This window comes from Struthio camelus, chromosome 10 (genome assembly GCF_040807025.1).
Source record: "Struthio camelus isolate bStrCam1 chromosome 10, bStrCam1.hap1, whole genome shotgun sequence".
NCBI lineage: Eukaryota > Metazoa > Chordata > Aves > Struthioniformes > Struthionidae > Struthio > Struthio camelus.
The window spans coordinates 4,506,306-4,520,242 of NC_090951.1; the positions used below are offsets into that span (position 1 = coordinate 4,506,306).

General features: G+C 35.6%; 1 protein-coding gene across 1 annotated transcript in view; it reads right to left on the reverse strand.

Moving 5' to 3' along the window:
• USP10 (ubiquitin specific peptidase 10) overlaps positions 1-13,937 on the reverse strand; it is a 56,082-nt gene that overhangs the window by 16,633 nt on the left and 25,512 nt on the right. The window contains exons 4-7 of the mRNA XM_068956212.1: positions 9,485-10,510; positions 3,615-3,706; positions 1,977-2,086; positions 1,474-1,529 (exon numbers count right to left, since the gene is read on the reverse strand). Coding sequence (XP_068812313.1) covers positions 1,474-1,529; positions 1,977-2,086; positions 3,615-3,706; positions 9,485-10,510 — 1,284 coding nt within the window. The remainder of the gene's footprint in view (positions 1-1,473; positions 1,530-1,976; positions 2,087-3,614; positions 3,707-9,484; positions 10,511-13,937) is intronic.

The window sequence follows — 13,937 nt, forward strand, 5'->3', positions numbered from 1 at the left end:
ATCAGCTACCACTACCATTAACACACACATCGTCAAATTCAGAATTGTATCCACTTTTTTTTTTTTTTTAAAGTAACGTTAAAAGTTGAACAGCATATATATGTTTGTCTGCCTTGTAGACCTTAACATCCCCTTCACACATCATTGAACTTTGGAATCCAAAATTATGTTTTAACAGTTTTACTACCGTTTTAACCAAGTGACCCAAGTTCAGCATCCGTAAGATAAGTCTTTTATCCATAAACTTACTTTACGACTTCTTACCTCACCCTGCACTGACTTACAGACAGTCTGGAAAAGCTGAAACAGCAGTTAGTACCCTTTTTACAGTCAACACTATAAAAACTAACAGAAAACGAGAATATCTATAATTTTGGTTCTACTTAAATTTTGGTACTTCTGTATTCAAAGAACACTCTTTAAATCTGTTATATATTTGTAATTCTAATGGGTCATTTTCCCTCCCTGTAGCAAAAAAGCAAGAAATAGTTTAACAGAATTTTCAAACTAATGGTGATACAAGGCCTGAGAAACTATACTTGAAAACTACAGAATACAATTGAAATGACCTAGAAGTTAAGTAAGTTGCATAAGGCAGCACAATTTGTTTTATTGGGGGGGGGCGGGGGGAGGAGAGACGACTTAAGCAGCAAACCACAGAAATGTCTGAAGCATTTGGAAATCACTGGAACAAGCAACTCCATGGCATTTTCTTATATCATTACATAAAAAACATTCCTGAAACCGTTTCATATTTCTGTTAAGTCTTTTGTACAACAGATTAGGTTTAGAGATACAACTAAAACCTGCAAGACCATTTAACTGCATTTATGCTCTATTCCTCACTACACAGCCATGACTGATCCTAAACACTTATTAGCAAGAATCATACACTTTCAAAGTTTTCACATTGCAACACTGCATAGGGTCAGGGAAGAAATTAAAGCCTAGGTAACATGCATGCAGGCAGTATCTAACTACTAAATAAATCATAATATGGCCTGTTTTGTTCTGAATAAATGTAAGCCTTGAGCATTTAAGAAAGAGATGCATATGAGGATAACATTTAGGAAGATTACAACAAATAGCTGAAGAAATATAAGGAAGAAGCACAGCAAAATACAATGAAATACCAAATGATTTCATCAGGAAGGGCAGGCTCTTAGAAGGCATTTTAACAGTTAAGCTAATCTTTAAAAAAGCTACTCTTACTGCACTTGTAAGTTTGGTCTACCAAATAGAAGAAAAAAGGAACTCACAGGTGTTGCTCGCTATATGATATTAATTACCATTACGGAAAAACACAGACAGAAAAGTAACAGCAAACTTTGAACGTTTAACCCCAAGGAATTAGAGAGACACAGAAGGGGTCAAGTACCACCATTAAAGGTCTCAGGTACATCGCACAACGCAGGTTCTTATCCAAAAGCCTTACCACATTTCGAAGACTCTTCTCCCCCTATTCCCACTCACCTTGTTTTGCTTTAGGGGGTACAGGCATATTAGTGAACTCATTCATTAGGCGAACACTGAAAAAGAATGGAAGAAACAATTGGACGTGTGTGCCAGTTAAGATATAAAAGAGCAAATAATAAAAACTAGATCACTGTCATTACCAACAGCTAAAAATCAAAGGATATCACAATAAAGTCTTAATAAGTTCAGACACAAAAATTAACCTGATCATTGCAGAGGTTGCTTGTAGGCTCTAACAGTTCTCTTTTGCATCTTAAATGCTATTTAAAAAAAATACTCCTCAGATAGGCACCTGGAAGTATTTTCCAAGACTAAGCAAGCAATTGCAAAATACTAAGTTCATTATAAAAGCCAAGTGTCATTTTAGGAAAAGGAAAAAAAAAAAAAAAAAAAAGACTTCTGGATACATAACAATTTTCATCAACTACAATAAACAATCATTTGTTACATACTTCTTCACAAGCTTCACCAGGTCACAGTGTTTTTAACAAGCTACTTACAAACTGTCTATCATTGGTGTTGAGGTACACGGCCGTTGTGATTTTGAATACATTGGAATGGACTTCATTAAATGATACATTGGAGGGCAAGCAACCAAAGCTTGCAGGGTCTATGCAGTGGCATTAAGGAAATATTCAGAAACTGTAATTTGCATATTAACCAAATATTTAATCACATTAAAAATGATATGTTAAACAGAAAGTTAAAGCTTTGTTAGGTACCAAAGACCAATTCAATAACTAAACTGGAACTGATGGCCTTCTTTCACTACATTAACTGTTAATGTTCAGAAGTTACGTTAAAAAAGCCCTGCATTTTATAATATGCAGTGATTTTACCAACATTTTAATCATTTCAAATACTGTGACTAAAAGTGACAACCCAGAATATATTTTCTGTAAAGAATAGAAGCAGCCAACTGACAGACTTCAACGTAATGGTGGTAACTCACCCCCCTAACCAAAACAAACACGAACGCAGAGATGTGAAACATTCTTCAATGCAAGAGGGAGCCTGGAGCAACTACAGTATACCTTCACAGAAAATATTTTAAAATATTGTCAGGGCTACATGAGAACAGCAAACACAAGAAATACATCAAAAGACTGGAGAGGCAGGAAAATGACAAAAAAGACACCGATTTCAACAGCTACAGAAATGTCAACTTGATTCCTATAGCATGCAAAAATTCAATGATAAATTCCCTTGCAGCACGTTAAGACTGAAAAAATGAGGGCCAAAACAGACAATCAGCTGAATGAGGGTCTGGCTATATAAGATAAAAGCCGATACTTAGAACTGCTGGTCTGGAAACAGGTTACTGAGGCCTGCAGTGATCAGTCTTGAAATTAGTCACAATATTTTCACTAATGACATTAGCAGTTAAAGTAGAAGCATGTTAATTGTCACCAACAGTGAACCATGGTTAACGTGGTGACAAAAAAAATTATCAAAAACCATAAAGTGATTATTAATCATTAACAAATTAGCACTGAGGAAGGCAGATTTCTGTAACTCGAGGTAAGTCACTTTCAGAGGGGAACACAATTTTAATACACAAAGCCATAAGAGCAAGCCAATCTTCCACCCTTTTGTAAAAAAAAAAAAAAAAAAAAAAAAAAAAAAAAGACACAACTGCATTTACACAGATGATATGTTCCTGACAACCTGTTCAACAGAAAACCGGAAAAATGTCAATTTACCAGATTGCCAAAACCTAAGAGGAGGAACAGTTACTTTCAGTAAACTGAGAAAGAAATCAAAAAAGAGAAATAATCACTTCAGTTGATTTACGAACGGCCATGAACAAACACAACTAGAAATCAGGTTTTCAGTCATGAGACAATTACAGTTCAGAAATATTTTGACAGGAGTAACAGAGGCAAAAAATCTAACCAGAATTAATATAGGGAATGGTGAAATTGCAAACAGGATTGAGCAACAAATTTCAGAGGATCCCTGACACTGGTTTCAATGATCCAAAAGATCCCTGGACTTCTTAGATGTAATATTAAACTCTTTAAAGCACAAAATAGGGGAAGGCAAATATTTTTATAAAATACTTACCAGAATAACCCAGGAAATACACATAGAAAAAGTTTAACTTAAGCGTACTGATTTTTTCAAGGTAAGGATACAGCATTGATGTAGCACCAGTTTCCTTTGTTGATCAGCCCTCGTGGTTGCAAAGACACTGGTTTATGTATTAGCTTTACATTTTCCAGTAATTCTGTAGAATGATAAATAGTTAATTTAGCAACAATAAAATACACACGTTAACCATCACAACAAATGTTTGTTGACTCATTACAAAATAACGCAAATCGGTTATCAAGATTCCCAGAAATTTTAGCAAGTAATTTTTAGTTTCATTTTACCATTACTCGTATTTCAAATCAGATAGACTTCTTTAGCAGAAGACACACTGGAATTTGGCTGGGAAGGATGCTGGTATCAAAACTATTCATTCTCACTTCAAAGCTGAAAAGACCTAGTTTAATTTTTGCTTTATTAAAATATATTTTGTTAATCCTTTGCTACCAATTTGATAGAGCATTTGCCAAATTTGTCTCCTGCTTTGACAAGACCTGAAGTTGATATAGCAGTCTTAGTATAAGTTGAAACTTGTAAGCTATCTTACGGAAAAGATACCTTTGTGAAAACAGGATAGACTGATGCTAACATGATCTTCAGAATGGTACGTGTTAGTTGTTGTTTTAAGACTTTTAAAAAGAACAAGATACTGGAATATATAAGATAATGTTTTCCTGCTTTCAAATATTTCAGCAATGGCTCAAGTTTAATAATGAAAGACCAAGGCATGAGTAAGTCTGTCACAGTTATGAGATGAAGAGCAACAGGAAGAATCTTTCCTGGAAGTCTGACCTGTTATTTAGGTACCTAAATAAAACTGGTTTCAAGAAAAGTTTTTTCAAAACATGGATCTGGTATATTTTAAATCTGAAAAATAAGGACAAATATACAAGACAGAAGGAATAAAGCTAATGAAAGCACAAGCAAATAAACATGGCAATTGTCTAAAACGCGGGTAATTTATTTTTATTACAATAAAATCTAGGCCTCGCAAGCTACACTCTGCACAGACGTTAAGTTTTTCACTAGAAGGACTACTAAACAGATGAGACAGACTTGGCACTGTAGGAAAAGCAGAGACAAAGAAATAAAACTGAGCAGATGAGGGGGCAGAATTACAAATAAAAATCTATATCCTTCAACTTCCAATCTCTCTTTACCTACGAGATCACATTTCCTGTTGATGATGCCAGTTCTAAACAAATTAAAACATGCCAAAACCTTAAAAATAAATAAAAAAACCACAGGAAAATTGATATCTGAAAAAGGCAGCAGCTAAAAGATGTAAAATCTTAGCATTTAGTACACACATGCTAAAAATCCTTCTGTGGGAGTTGAAACATTCATTATAAGTTATTAATGTTAAATTTTTAATGCTTAAATATTTCAGAATATATAGCGAACGCAGCAAAGTGTTAAACATCTGTGATGTCCACACATACAATTTTCCTGTTATTATAATTTATCACTATTGGAAATTACTATAAAAACGATGAAAAACATTTATTTCTAACGTCTATCAATAACTTTTAAGGTTAACTATGTTCTTCCCTATGTCATATTGTACTAAGAAAAAATACTATTAGGACCATCAGCATCCTCTTGTGGCCATAAAACTGCTTTGTACACAATGTCTAAAGCAATTCCAGTGAATTTTCTTTCAACAGAAAGAATCTTTGTTTACCTTAATAACATTCGACACCATAGTCTCATACCACATCCAACACCCACACATTAACTAAAACAACTATTACAAGACTATCGGAAGAAAGAAAAATACCCTTACAACCAAGATGTTTTGAAATTTTAAGAAAACTTTGTGATAAATCAGAGATACTAACAAAAAAGAACTCAAACTCCCTTTTGTTGGTGCTTAGCTGTGAAACATGGCCTACATTTGAAGACACATCTAGAGCAGTGCCGTGTTTAGAAATTTATGTACTTTGTACATTTTTGCCAAAGTTCATTCAACACATGGTGTTATATAAGCAGTTGTCAAATTTTAACATAGGTAATTCCCTAGCCAATGCAGTTTAAGACGAGAGAAATCATTCAAATATGGTCTCCTGGCTGAAAAGAAAAAAAAAAAAAGATACGCATTACAAGTTAGCAATTGACTTTGTCAAACTATAACATATGCATCAATGTTACCAATCCTTCAATGAAATTTAACATGTAGCTGGAGACCGTTACAAGGCAAAGGCTAGGTACGTCACGCAGATCCTTCTTCAAGTCTGTACAAGGAAGAAAAGCGCCAGAAACCCAAACCCTGCAATGCCTCCATTCTACAACTACTTGTTCTACTGCATAACTAACTTTAACAGTAAGAAATGTTTTTCTGGTCTTTAATGCCGAATCATTTCTATTACATATCAAAACTAAGCAATTCTTGCCTTGTTGACTATAGTCTTGGAGAGCAGTGCACTGCTGTCTTCATTATAAATTGGTTTCACATATTTGAAGTGCTATCTATAATCTCTCCTATAATCTCATCTGAGATAAAGTAAATCCAAAATTTCCATATTTGCTGAAGGATTATCGTTTTCACCTCTTAATTCTGTTTTGTCTGTTGCATCTTCCTTGAAAAGTAACACCTAAAGCTGGCCAAAACACTGAGTCCTCCGCAGCAACAACAGAAACAGTTCTCTTCCATCTCTTCTATATAAATTTCCATTTACACACACTGAAAATAAACCTTAGTCTGCCTCAGCTTCGCTGCATACACTTATCCATGCCTAGAATTTCCAGATCCTTTTATTTTTTCCAAATATTGCATGCTTGCATTTGATTTCTGTTTTGGTGCATCCTTCCACACTCATCTTGATTGAATTCCCTTTCTTTTAATTTAAAACCATTCCAGATGTATCCAGATTTTAAATAGCTGTGTTCTTCAATTAATCTGAAATTTTGCTGCTGTAAACAAATTTTTATGTTTACTGTTGATTTCATCATCCCCATCCATAATGAAAATACTGCAAAAAATCAGGATTCAGAAAATCTTTGTAGACTCCATTGAATCTTTTTCTAAAGTTAACAAAAAACACAGTTAAAAAAAGACTATTCAAAGAATAGCTAGTTTTACAATCACTTCCCTAAGTTGTTTAGAACATCATGTAAGATATTTTTAACTAACATCAAGTTACATAGCAAAGGGTAGCAGATGTGAAGCACGTAGCAAGTTAAATCTGCAAAAAAATCCGATTTTCTTTTTTAAACACAGATGTGGGCCATTTATAACCTTATTATCCTTTAGAAATTAATTATTGAAATGTTTGTTCTAGCATCTAAATTAGGTTAACACATTTATAATGAATAGGGTCATCCCTTTTTAAATAGGCAAGCACTGCATCTGTACTCCTCAACCATTCTCAAGTCCTATGTCTTCCTTGAGTTTTGCCAAACAAACAACAATGGTTCATAGCTTGCTTCAGGAGTTCCTTTTACCCATTTAACAGTGTTGCAAGTAAAGCCACTTGCCACCCACCTTGGCCACTTGCTTGAATTAACTGTACAGTGTTCTTTCCATCAATATCAACACCCAATTTGTTTAAGTCTTTTCCAGTTGTTTTCTAGACCTTATTCTCACCTCCTCCTTAAACGGCAGGTATGCCACTGCCAACCTCTGGTGAAAGAGTTCTACTTTCGCTGAACAGTAAATATATCATGAAGAAAGGATAAAATCTTGTGGAGCTTTCTTTTAAATCTAAGGACTAAGAAACCACAGAACTTTGCAGGTGGAATCAAGCAACATTTTCAAACAGCTATAAATACAGTTCTAACATATGCATGGAAAACATTAAACTTAAATGCTGCCTATGAGCCATGAATCCCCTTGTAACAGTTGGTGGAACTAAGGCACCAAAAAGCAATTTGCACAAGAAACTTGTTTTCTTGCCGTTTTGAGCACTTGTTCTAAGTAACACCTGTACACAAACACCTCAGAGCTTCAACAGTAAGTCAGAAGATCTGCCAATTCCGCTTGCCAAACTTAACATACTTTGGACCTTAGATTTTACCTGTGTGCTTAGCCCCCTATAGCACTTGTGGTCAAAACACCATTTACGCTGCCTGGAGTTGAAACTGGTGGATTCCCACCATATCAAACAACAGACTCTCAAGAAAGACACCAAAAAAATGAGGCGCTACCTACCTATGAAAAATATACATGGTTACTAGAACTAGTATACAATGATATTAACGTAGGAAGAAGATCTGAAACGAAGTACGAACAGACCAAACTAAACAATTTGTCTGGAAATAATGAAGTAAAACTCATGTAACACATTTTTTTTACGTGTGTGTAAAGTATAGAGAAAGCAGTAACATACTTATTTCCCAAATAGGACTGAGAACATTTAAAAACAGCCGATGATAAAAGTCATCTTTTCCCACAGAGCAAAGCAGTGATTATGTTGCATTAAGACTTTTACATAAACATTTTGTGCTGGAATCACTAGCAGCTGAACTACAGGAATCACAGCACTACAATTCTTACTTAAGTCAGCTGTAATGAGAAGATGGAGTCCTTTTCACTAGAAAAGGATCTACACCCAGATCATTCCTCTGCAAAAACAGCTAAAAGTCAAGGTAAAAAAAATCAAAAAAAAAAAAGCAAAGCAGCAAACAAAAAATCGGTATAAAAATCCTATTGCTATTTTAACATATTAAAGACAATATAAAAAGCTCTGCTCCCATCTGGTGGCAAAGAGATAGTACAGAAAAAGTCTTGAAAGTTAACTTAAAACGGAAGCCACTTGAGCAAGACAAGAAGAAATCTTTTCATCTATGGTAGTCAGCTCTAGCTTTACAGTTGACACAAAATAGTTCACTAGCAAATGATAGCTGAAGATTTTAAAGCACAAGGCACTCTACATGTATGGGTTCATAAAGATCATAAACACCTTTATATACACACTTTTATACACTCAATTGAGTTTGTGAAACCTAAGTGAAAATGTGTAGAACGGTATATCATTCTGGGAGTGTTCCTCTGAACAGATAGTTATCGGTAACAAAGTCATTAGTGACTGAGGAAGGGGATAAGAAGCATCCATATACTTCTAGGTATTCTGAACAGAAATGTCCAGGTCAACTTCTGGTTAGAGCAGAAAACAATCTTTCACCTGAAACTGTCATTTGCTAGTTTTCATTGTACTTGTAAATCAGCTTGTTGCATAAATCAAAAGCATTCTGTACAAGCCTTTTTATACCAGTGAAATAGTCCATATGTAAAACAGAATTATTTTGTTCAAACACCCATGAGTCAGTGACATAAAACACAGCTCAATGGACATTCTCTTCATATTTTTTGCAGATGCAGTCTGCAAAAATCACTCATGCACATTTAGCATTTATCATCAGAGTCATAAATATGACAGTACCGAGAGTCAAAGCCTTTATATTATACATTATCTTTCCTGAAGTACCCTCTGGACTGTTCATGATTATTCTTAAGGACTTCTGAAATTCTCAAGAATTTCAGCTACTTTGGCATAAATATATCAACACTCTTCTCTCTCCTGGAACACATTAGGACAAGATCATAAATACTGGATAATGTGACATACCATTTTCAGTTCAACAAACTTTTCTAATGTATTCTTTCTATTACAATAGCACACAGCTGAATTTAACTGTTCTATTTAAAAATCACAGTTCACTTAAGCATGATGTTCAGAGATAGCAGCAGTTTTACTGCACTTAGGATAAGGACATGATAATTTATTTTCAAATGTTTACTCATGGGGGTACAAAACTAGCTTATTTAACTTACACATCTCTCGTAACACGTATTAACAACCATTTTGTAAACAGCATAACAGAGGACTCTTCCCTATCGATATTGTACACTCCTGTTTCTAAGCAAAGTTAATACCCTTCTACTGTAACATCCACTCGTGTGTATGAACTATACCTGCAATCTTTATGGCTACAGGATCCTCTGAAACTGGAACAGGCCCCTCTTTGACTTCAACCTGTTTTTCAGGGACCAGAGTAGATGTGGCAGGAGGGGTATACTTAGTCTCAACATAGACCACAGATGTGGAAGCAGAGGGCTTGGAATTGTGAAAAAGACTAGCCCACGATTTTGTAGGCTGATTAACAGGGACTGATCCTGCAACCGGGACTGCTGTCTCAGTAGTAGGTGAAGCTTCCTCAGGCTTTGCTTGGTCTGAGTCAGTGCTTTCCACAGTGTGCAATTCTACCCCATTGGCAGCTGTGTCCTCACCAGAGGATTCAAGTGTTTGTCCATTAGTAACACCAAGATTTTCAGTAGTATCTGTACCAGCATAAGACTGTACAACAGCTGTCCTTAAAGGGCTATCTCTGCCAGTCTCTGAAGGGATGCAAAACTGTTCAGAATTAGTAACACTGCATACCTCAGGCTGCCCTGCAGTCCTGGTATTGTCTAGTGCGCTAGAAACAGAATCATCAGAGACAGCTTCATTAATGAAGTCTACAGAATTGTCAGGGCTGTTACAAGTCCTCGGTGTGGCCAGGGACGGTACGTCTGCTGTAAGTTCTGTATCCTCCGTGCTTACACTGTTTAGTCCGGATGAGTTTGCATGGCCATTTACAAGAGCTTCTGTGGGAGCAATGCCGTCACTGACATCTTCCAAGTAACTGTAGTATCCAGGGGGTCTTTTTTTCTTCTTTTTACGCTCCCTTTGTCCAAGGCCTCCAGACAAGCCATCATTTTCAACATTAGAACCGCTATCCAAAGCGAGGGCTGGATCTGAGAACTGGCAGTCAATGGAGTTGTAGTTTGTTTCACTAAGACTATCATCCGGGGGTTTCTGAGCAGGTGCACAACTGAGAATAAATTCTGGAGCCTGAGGATTCAGAGTGCTGGAAATACTGTAGTCAGTGTTATTTAGCACAGATGATTCTGTCTCAATAACTTCATTAACACCAAATTCAATTCTCTGATACTCTTCCCCTGAGCAAAAGAAAGTGAAAATCAGTTAGTGAATGAAATCTAACCAAAAAGCCATGAAAACAACAACAACAATCTAGTTTGCTGCAACTCAGAAAAACAACACTCCCTCAAACTAAAGTTTTAATCATTCGCTAAATCCTGAAGATCATTTTAAAAACATTTTCCTCAAAAAAGACAGAGTACAATACAGCTTTTCTTGAAGCAGGTATGAATCCTTCTAACCACTGCACTGGTTCCTGCAAAGATCATCTATTAAATTGACCTATTAAGAGCATCTACTAAAGCCTAATGACTTTTAGCATTAATTACAGGATACGTGCATAAAGAATATGGTGCAACATTTAATTCCACACTTCCAAAGGTAGCCTTTTCAACAGACAACTAGAAAGTCCAAGCCTGTTAACAGTTTAACTTTTAAAAGTAATTTCCACACGTGGAATGATTTAGGATTTGTTTTTGTGCGCGCAAAGATTTATCGTGAGCTTTACAAAATATTTTCATTTTTAATTGTCTGGAAACACTGAAATTACAGGTTTTAGAACTCAAGACTCATCAATAGCTTATTTAAATTTACAACAGTTGACTATGTAACTATATCACAAGAAATGCAACAGATACATATAAGGTGAACACAGTGACTTCCTGTGAGGTATATAACCAGCACTAAAATATCTGCGGACAGGACTTTTGTTTATTTATTTATCCTGGGACTTTGATAAGTTTTTTAAATAAATGCTAAGAAATATTCTCATGGCAGACTGCAGTATCACAACGCATTGTCGGTCACAAAGTACTGCAATTTTAAGACTAATGAGTAAGTTCCATAATGCTCGTGCTCCAGCTAGTAACACCGAATACTTCAGTTCTACTTCTATGAATATCAAATAAGGATGTAAAATTCATGAAACTTCCAAGTTTCAGATATTTTGAGGATAAATTTATCATTTTAGTGTTTAAAAGTTTTGCAGGCCTTCCTATGATACATGTTACAGTTTCAAAGACATCAGTTTTAGTATAGTCCGTTTCGGGGAGGGGCTGGGGGAGAGCAGCTAAGAAACATTTCAGACTTGTAAGAATGTTGCAAGAGAATCCAACAACACTAGAGACTTTTTCAAATGAACTTAAGCGGAAACACCATTAATCTTTACAACATTGGAAGATTTTGTGCAACTTAATGTTACGTATGACATGTTTTCAAGTGTATCACAAAATTCATTAAAAATGAGTGTTTAGCACAAGAGAAAACAAGCAATAACTCTTAAGGAAAAAAGTTATTCATGTGCCTAAGGAAACATAACCCACTTCAGGGCAGAGCCCAGGGGAGAACGTTCTGATACATAACTGTAGACGATAACTGTTTTGAAACTCTGTGGCTTCCCCAAATACTTTTTTTTTTTTTTTTTTTAAGAAAAGTCACCTGACAAAAATACTAAATTTGAAAAAAAAGTAAAAAATGTGAAAGGAACATGAATCTACAGGGTATATATTTTTAATATCAAAGGAGGAATAATAGGCATTCAATGTGTGTTGAGGTCTGACTTACACATGCAATAACAAAACATTACAAATTAACAAAGATCAGTCTTAAGTAATCATAGATAATATATCTTAAATAGTTTGTAGAATCACACAATTTCAAAATGTAATTTCATGCCAAATCACAGTAAAAAAAAAAAAAAAGAAGTAAATACAGATGTTAATTGCCTTTCCCCCAATGCTTTAATTTATTAACTTGATACAAGTTAGATGCATTGACTTCTCAAGTTTTGATTTTGCTGCCAGTCGGACTAAAGAAAACTTAATTTCAAAACAATATATAAAGCCAGTTTAATTAAAATAAAAAATTTCTCCCGAAAAATCTGATTTCTCTAACGCATGTTAACAAGTGCCTGAATTTCAAGTTTTCTTCACCTTTTTCCCATGTAAGAGTATGTGTTTTATATCACCATGCCTGTCAATCCAGCAACTACTTCTGCAATCACTGACTATCTATTTCCAAACAGAGAAAACGGCTAAAGCGTCTTTACAAATCAGCAGCCTAGGGGCAGGTATGTGGAAAGATGCTACCTGATATCCACTTAAGAGGGACAATATCCACTTAAGAGGGGTGGGAGATCTCAGGCATGACCTACTCTGTTTAGCAGCAGCACTAACTGGCTAATCCGTTCGCCTACGCTGGCTGACCAGTCAGCACACACAGAGCTCCCGACCAGCTACAGCTGCAGCTCTTTGCAAATTCAGGTCATGGGTTTTAGGGGACATAGGACACAAATCCACAACAAAAATATTCTTCATTAGTTCATCTGCTTACAGAGCAACTTGTTAGTTCAAGTAGGAACCAAGAGCTAGTTCTGCACCCATTGTTTCAGTAGGAAAACACACAAGCAACAATTGCTAACACCTAATACTCCTCTAGTCACGTAAAGGATGAATTACTGGGCATATTTCAAATTCCTACCAACCCCAAATAATCCAGGACTTCTGTTTCTTTTTCAGGATCCCTACTAAAAAAAGTGATTGCTTTTCAACAGAGTGCTGTTTCCCTTTGTGGCGAGTTAATAAGCATATCACAGCCAAAAGTGTTTTCCCAGTTCTTCCCTTCCACACGGTTTCTCCACTCTCAAGCCGCCTTCCAAGACTTGTGTTACCAAAAGCAACCTAGCAAAAAGCTTGGCCAATTGAGTATTTTTTTTCTGTTTTGGTGAACTGAACCAGGTTTACTCCACTCTAGACAAATGCTAGAGCCAACCTGAAGCAAGCGGGCAGCAGAGAACACCACATATTCCCTTTCAAGTGTGGCACACCGTTAATTTTGCTGAAGGTGCAACATGACCATGGTAGGCTAAAATCTAGCCAAGAGCAAAATTGGTATCCTAGTATTTAACATAAAAATTAAGATATTATAGCTAAGGAAATGAAGTTTACACCTTACAGCAGGACTAGAGAAATAATAGTATTTATTTTATAGTTGGTATAAAATAAATATAGTTGGTACCAGCACAGCTGGTAGAAGCTGATTTGGCCTAAGATTGTGTCAAGTTCCTTTGAAAAAAAAAAAAAAACACAGGTATATTTTTGTTTGTTTTGACTTCCACTTCGCTTCTGGGCAGCTTGGTTTCAATCTTGTTCACAGGGATTTGAAGTTCTATTGCTGAATGAACTGAAACAGGTATACCTGAAGGCATGAACAACATCACATGCACATTGAGAGAAGTGTCAACAAGTTATCCGAGGACAACGTCAATGTACTATAAGAAAAATTCTTAGTGCATAATACTAATTAGTCTGAACAGCATTCTGAATATTAGAGCTTCAGCCATGATCTGATTATTCCTAGTAAATATCAACAGCTCTTCTAATAAGGTATTATAGTTAAATATTGAAGATAAGTATAGAAAAAAATTATCCTATGGGGTGACTACTTGGT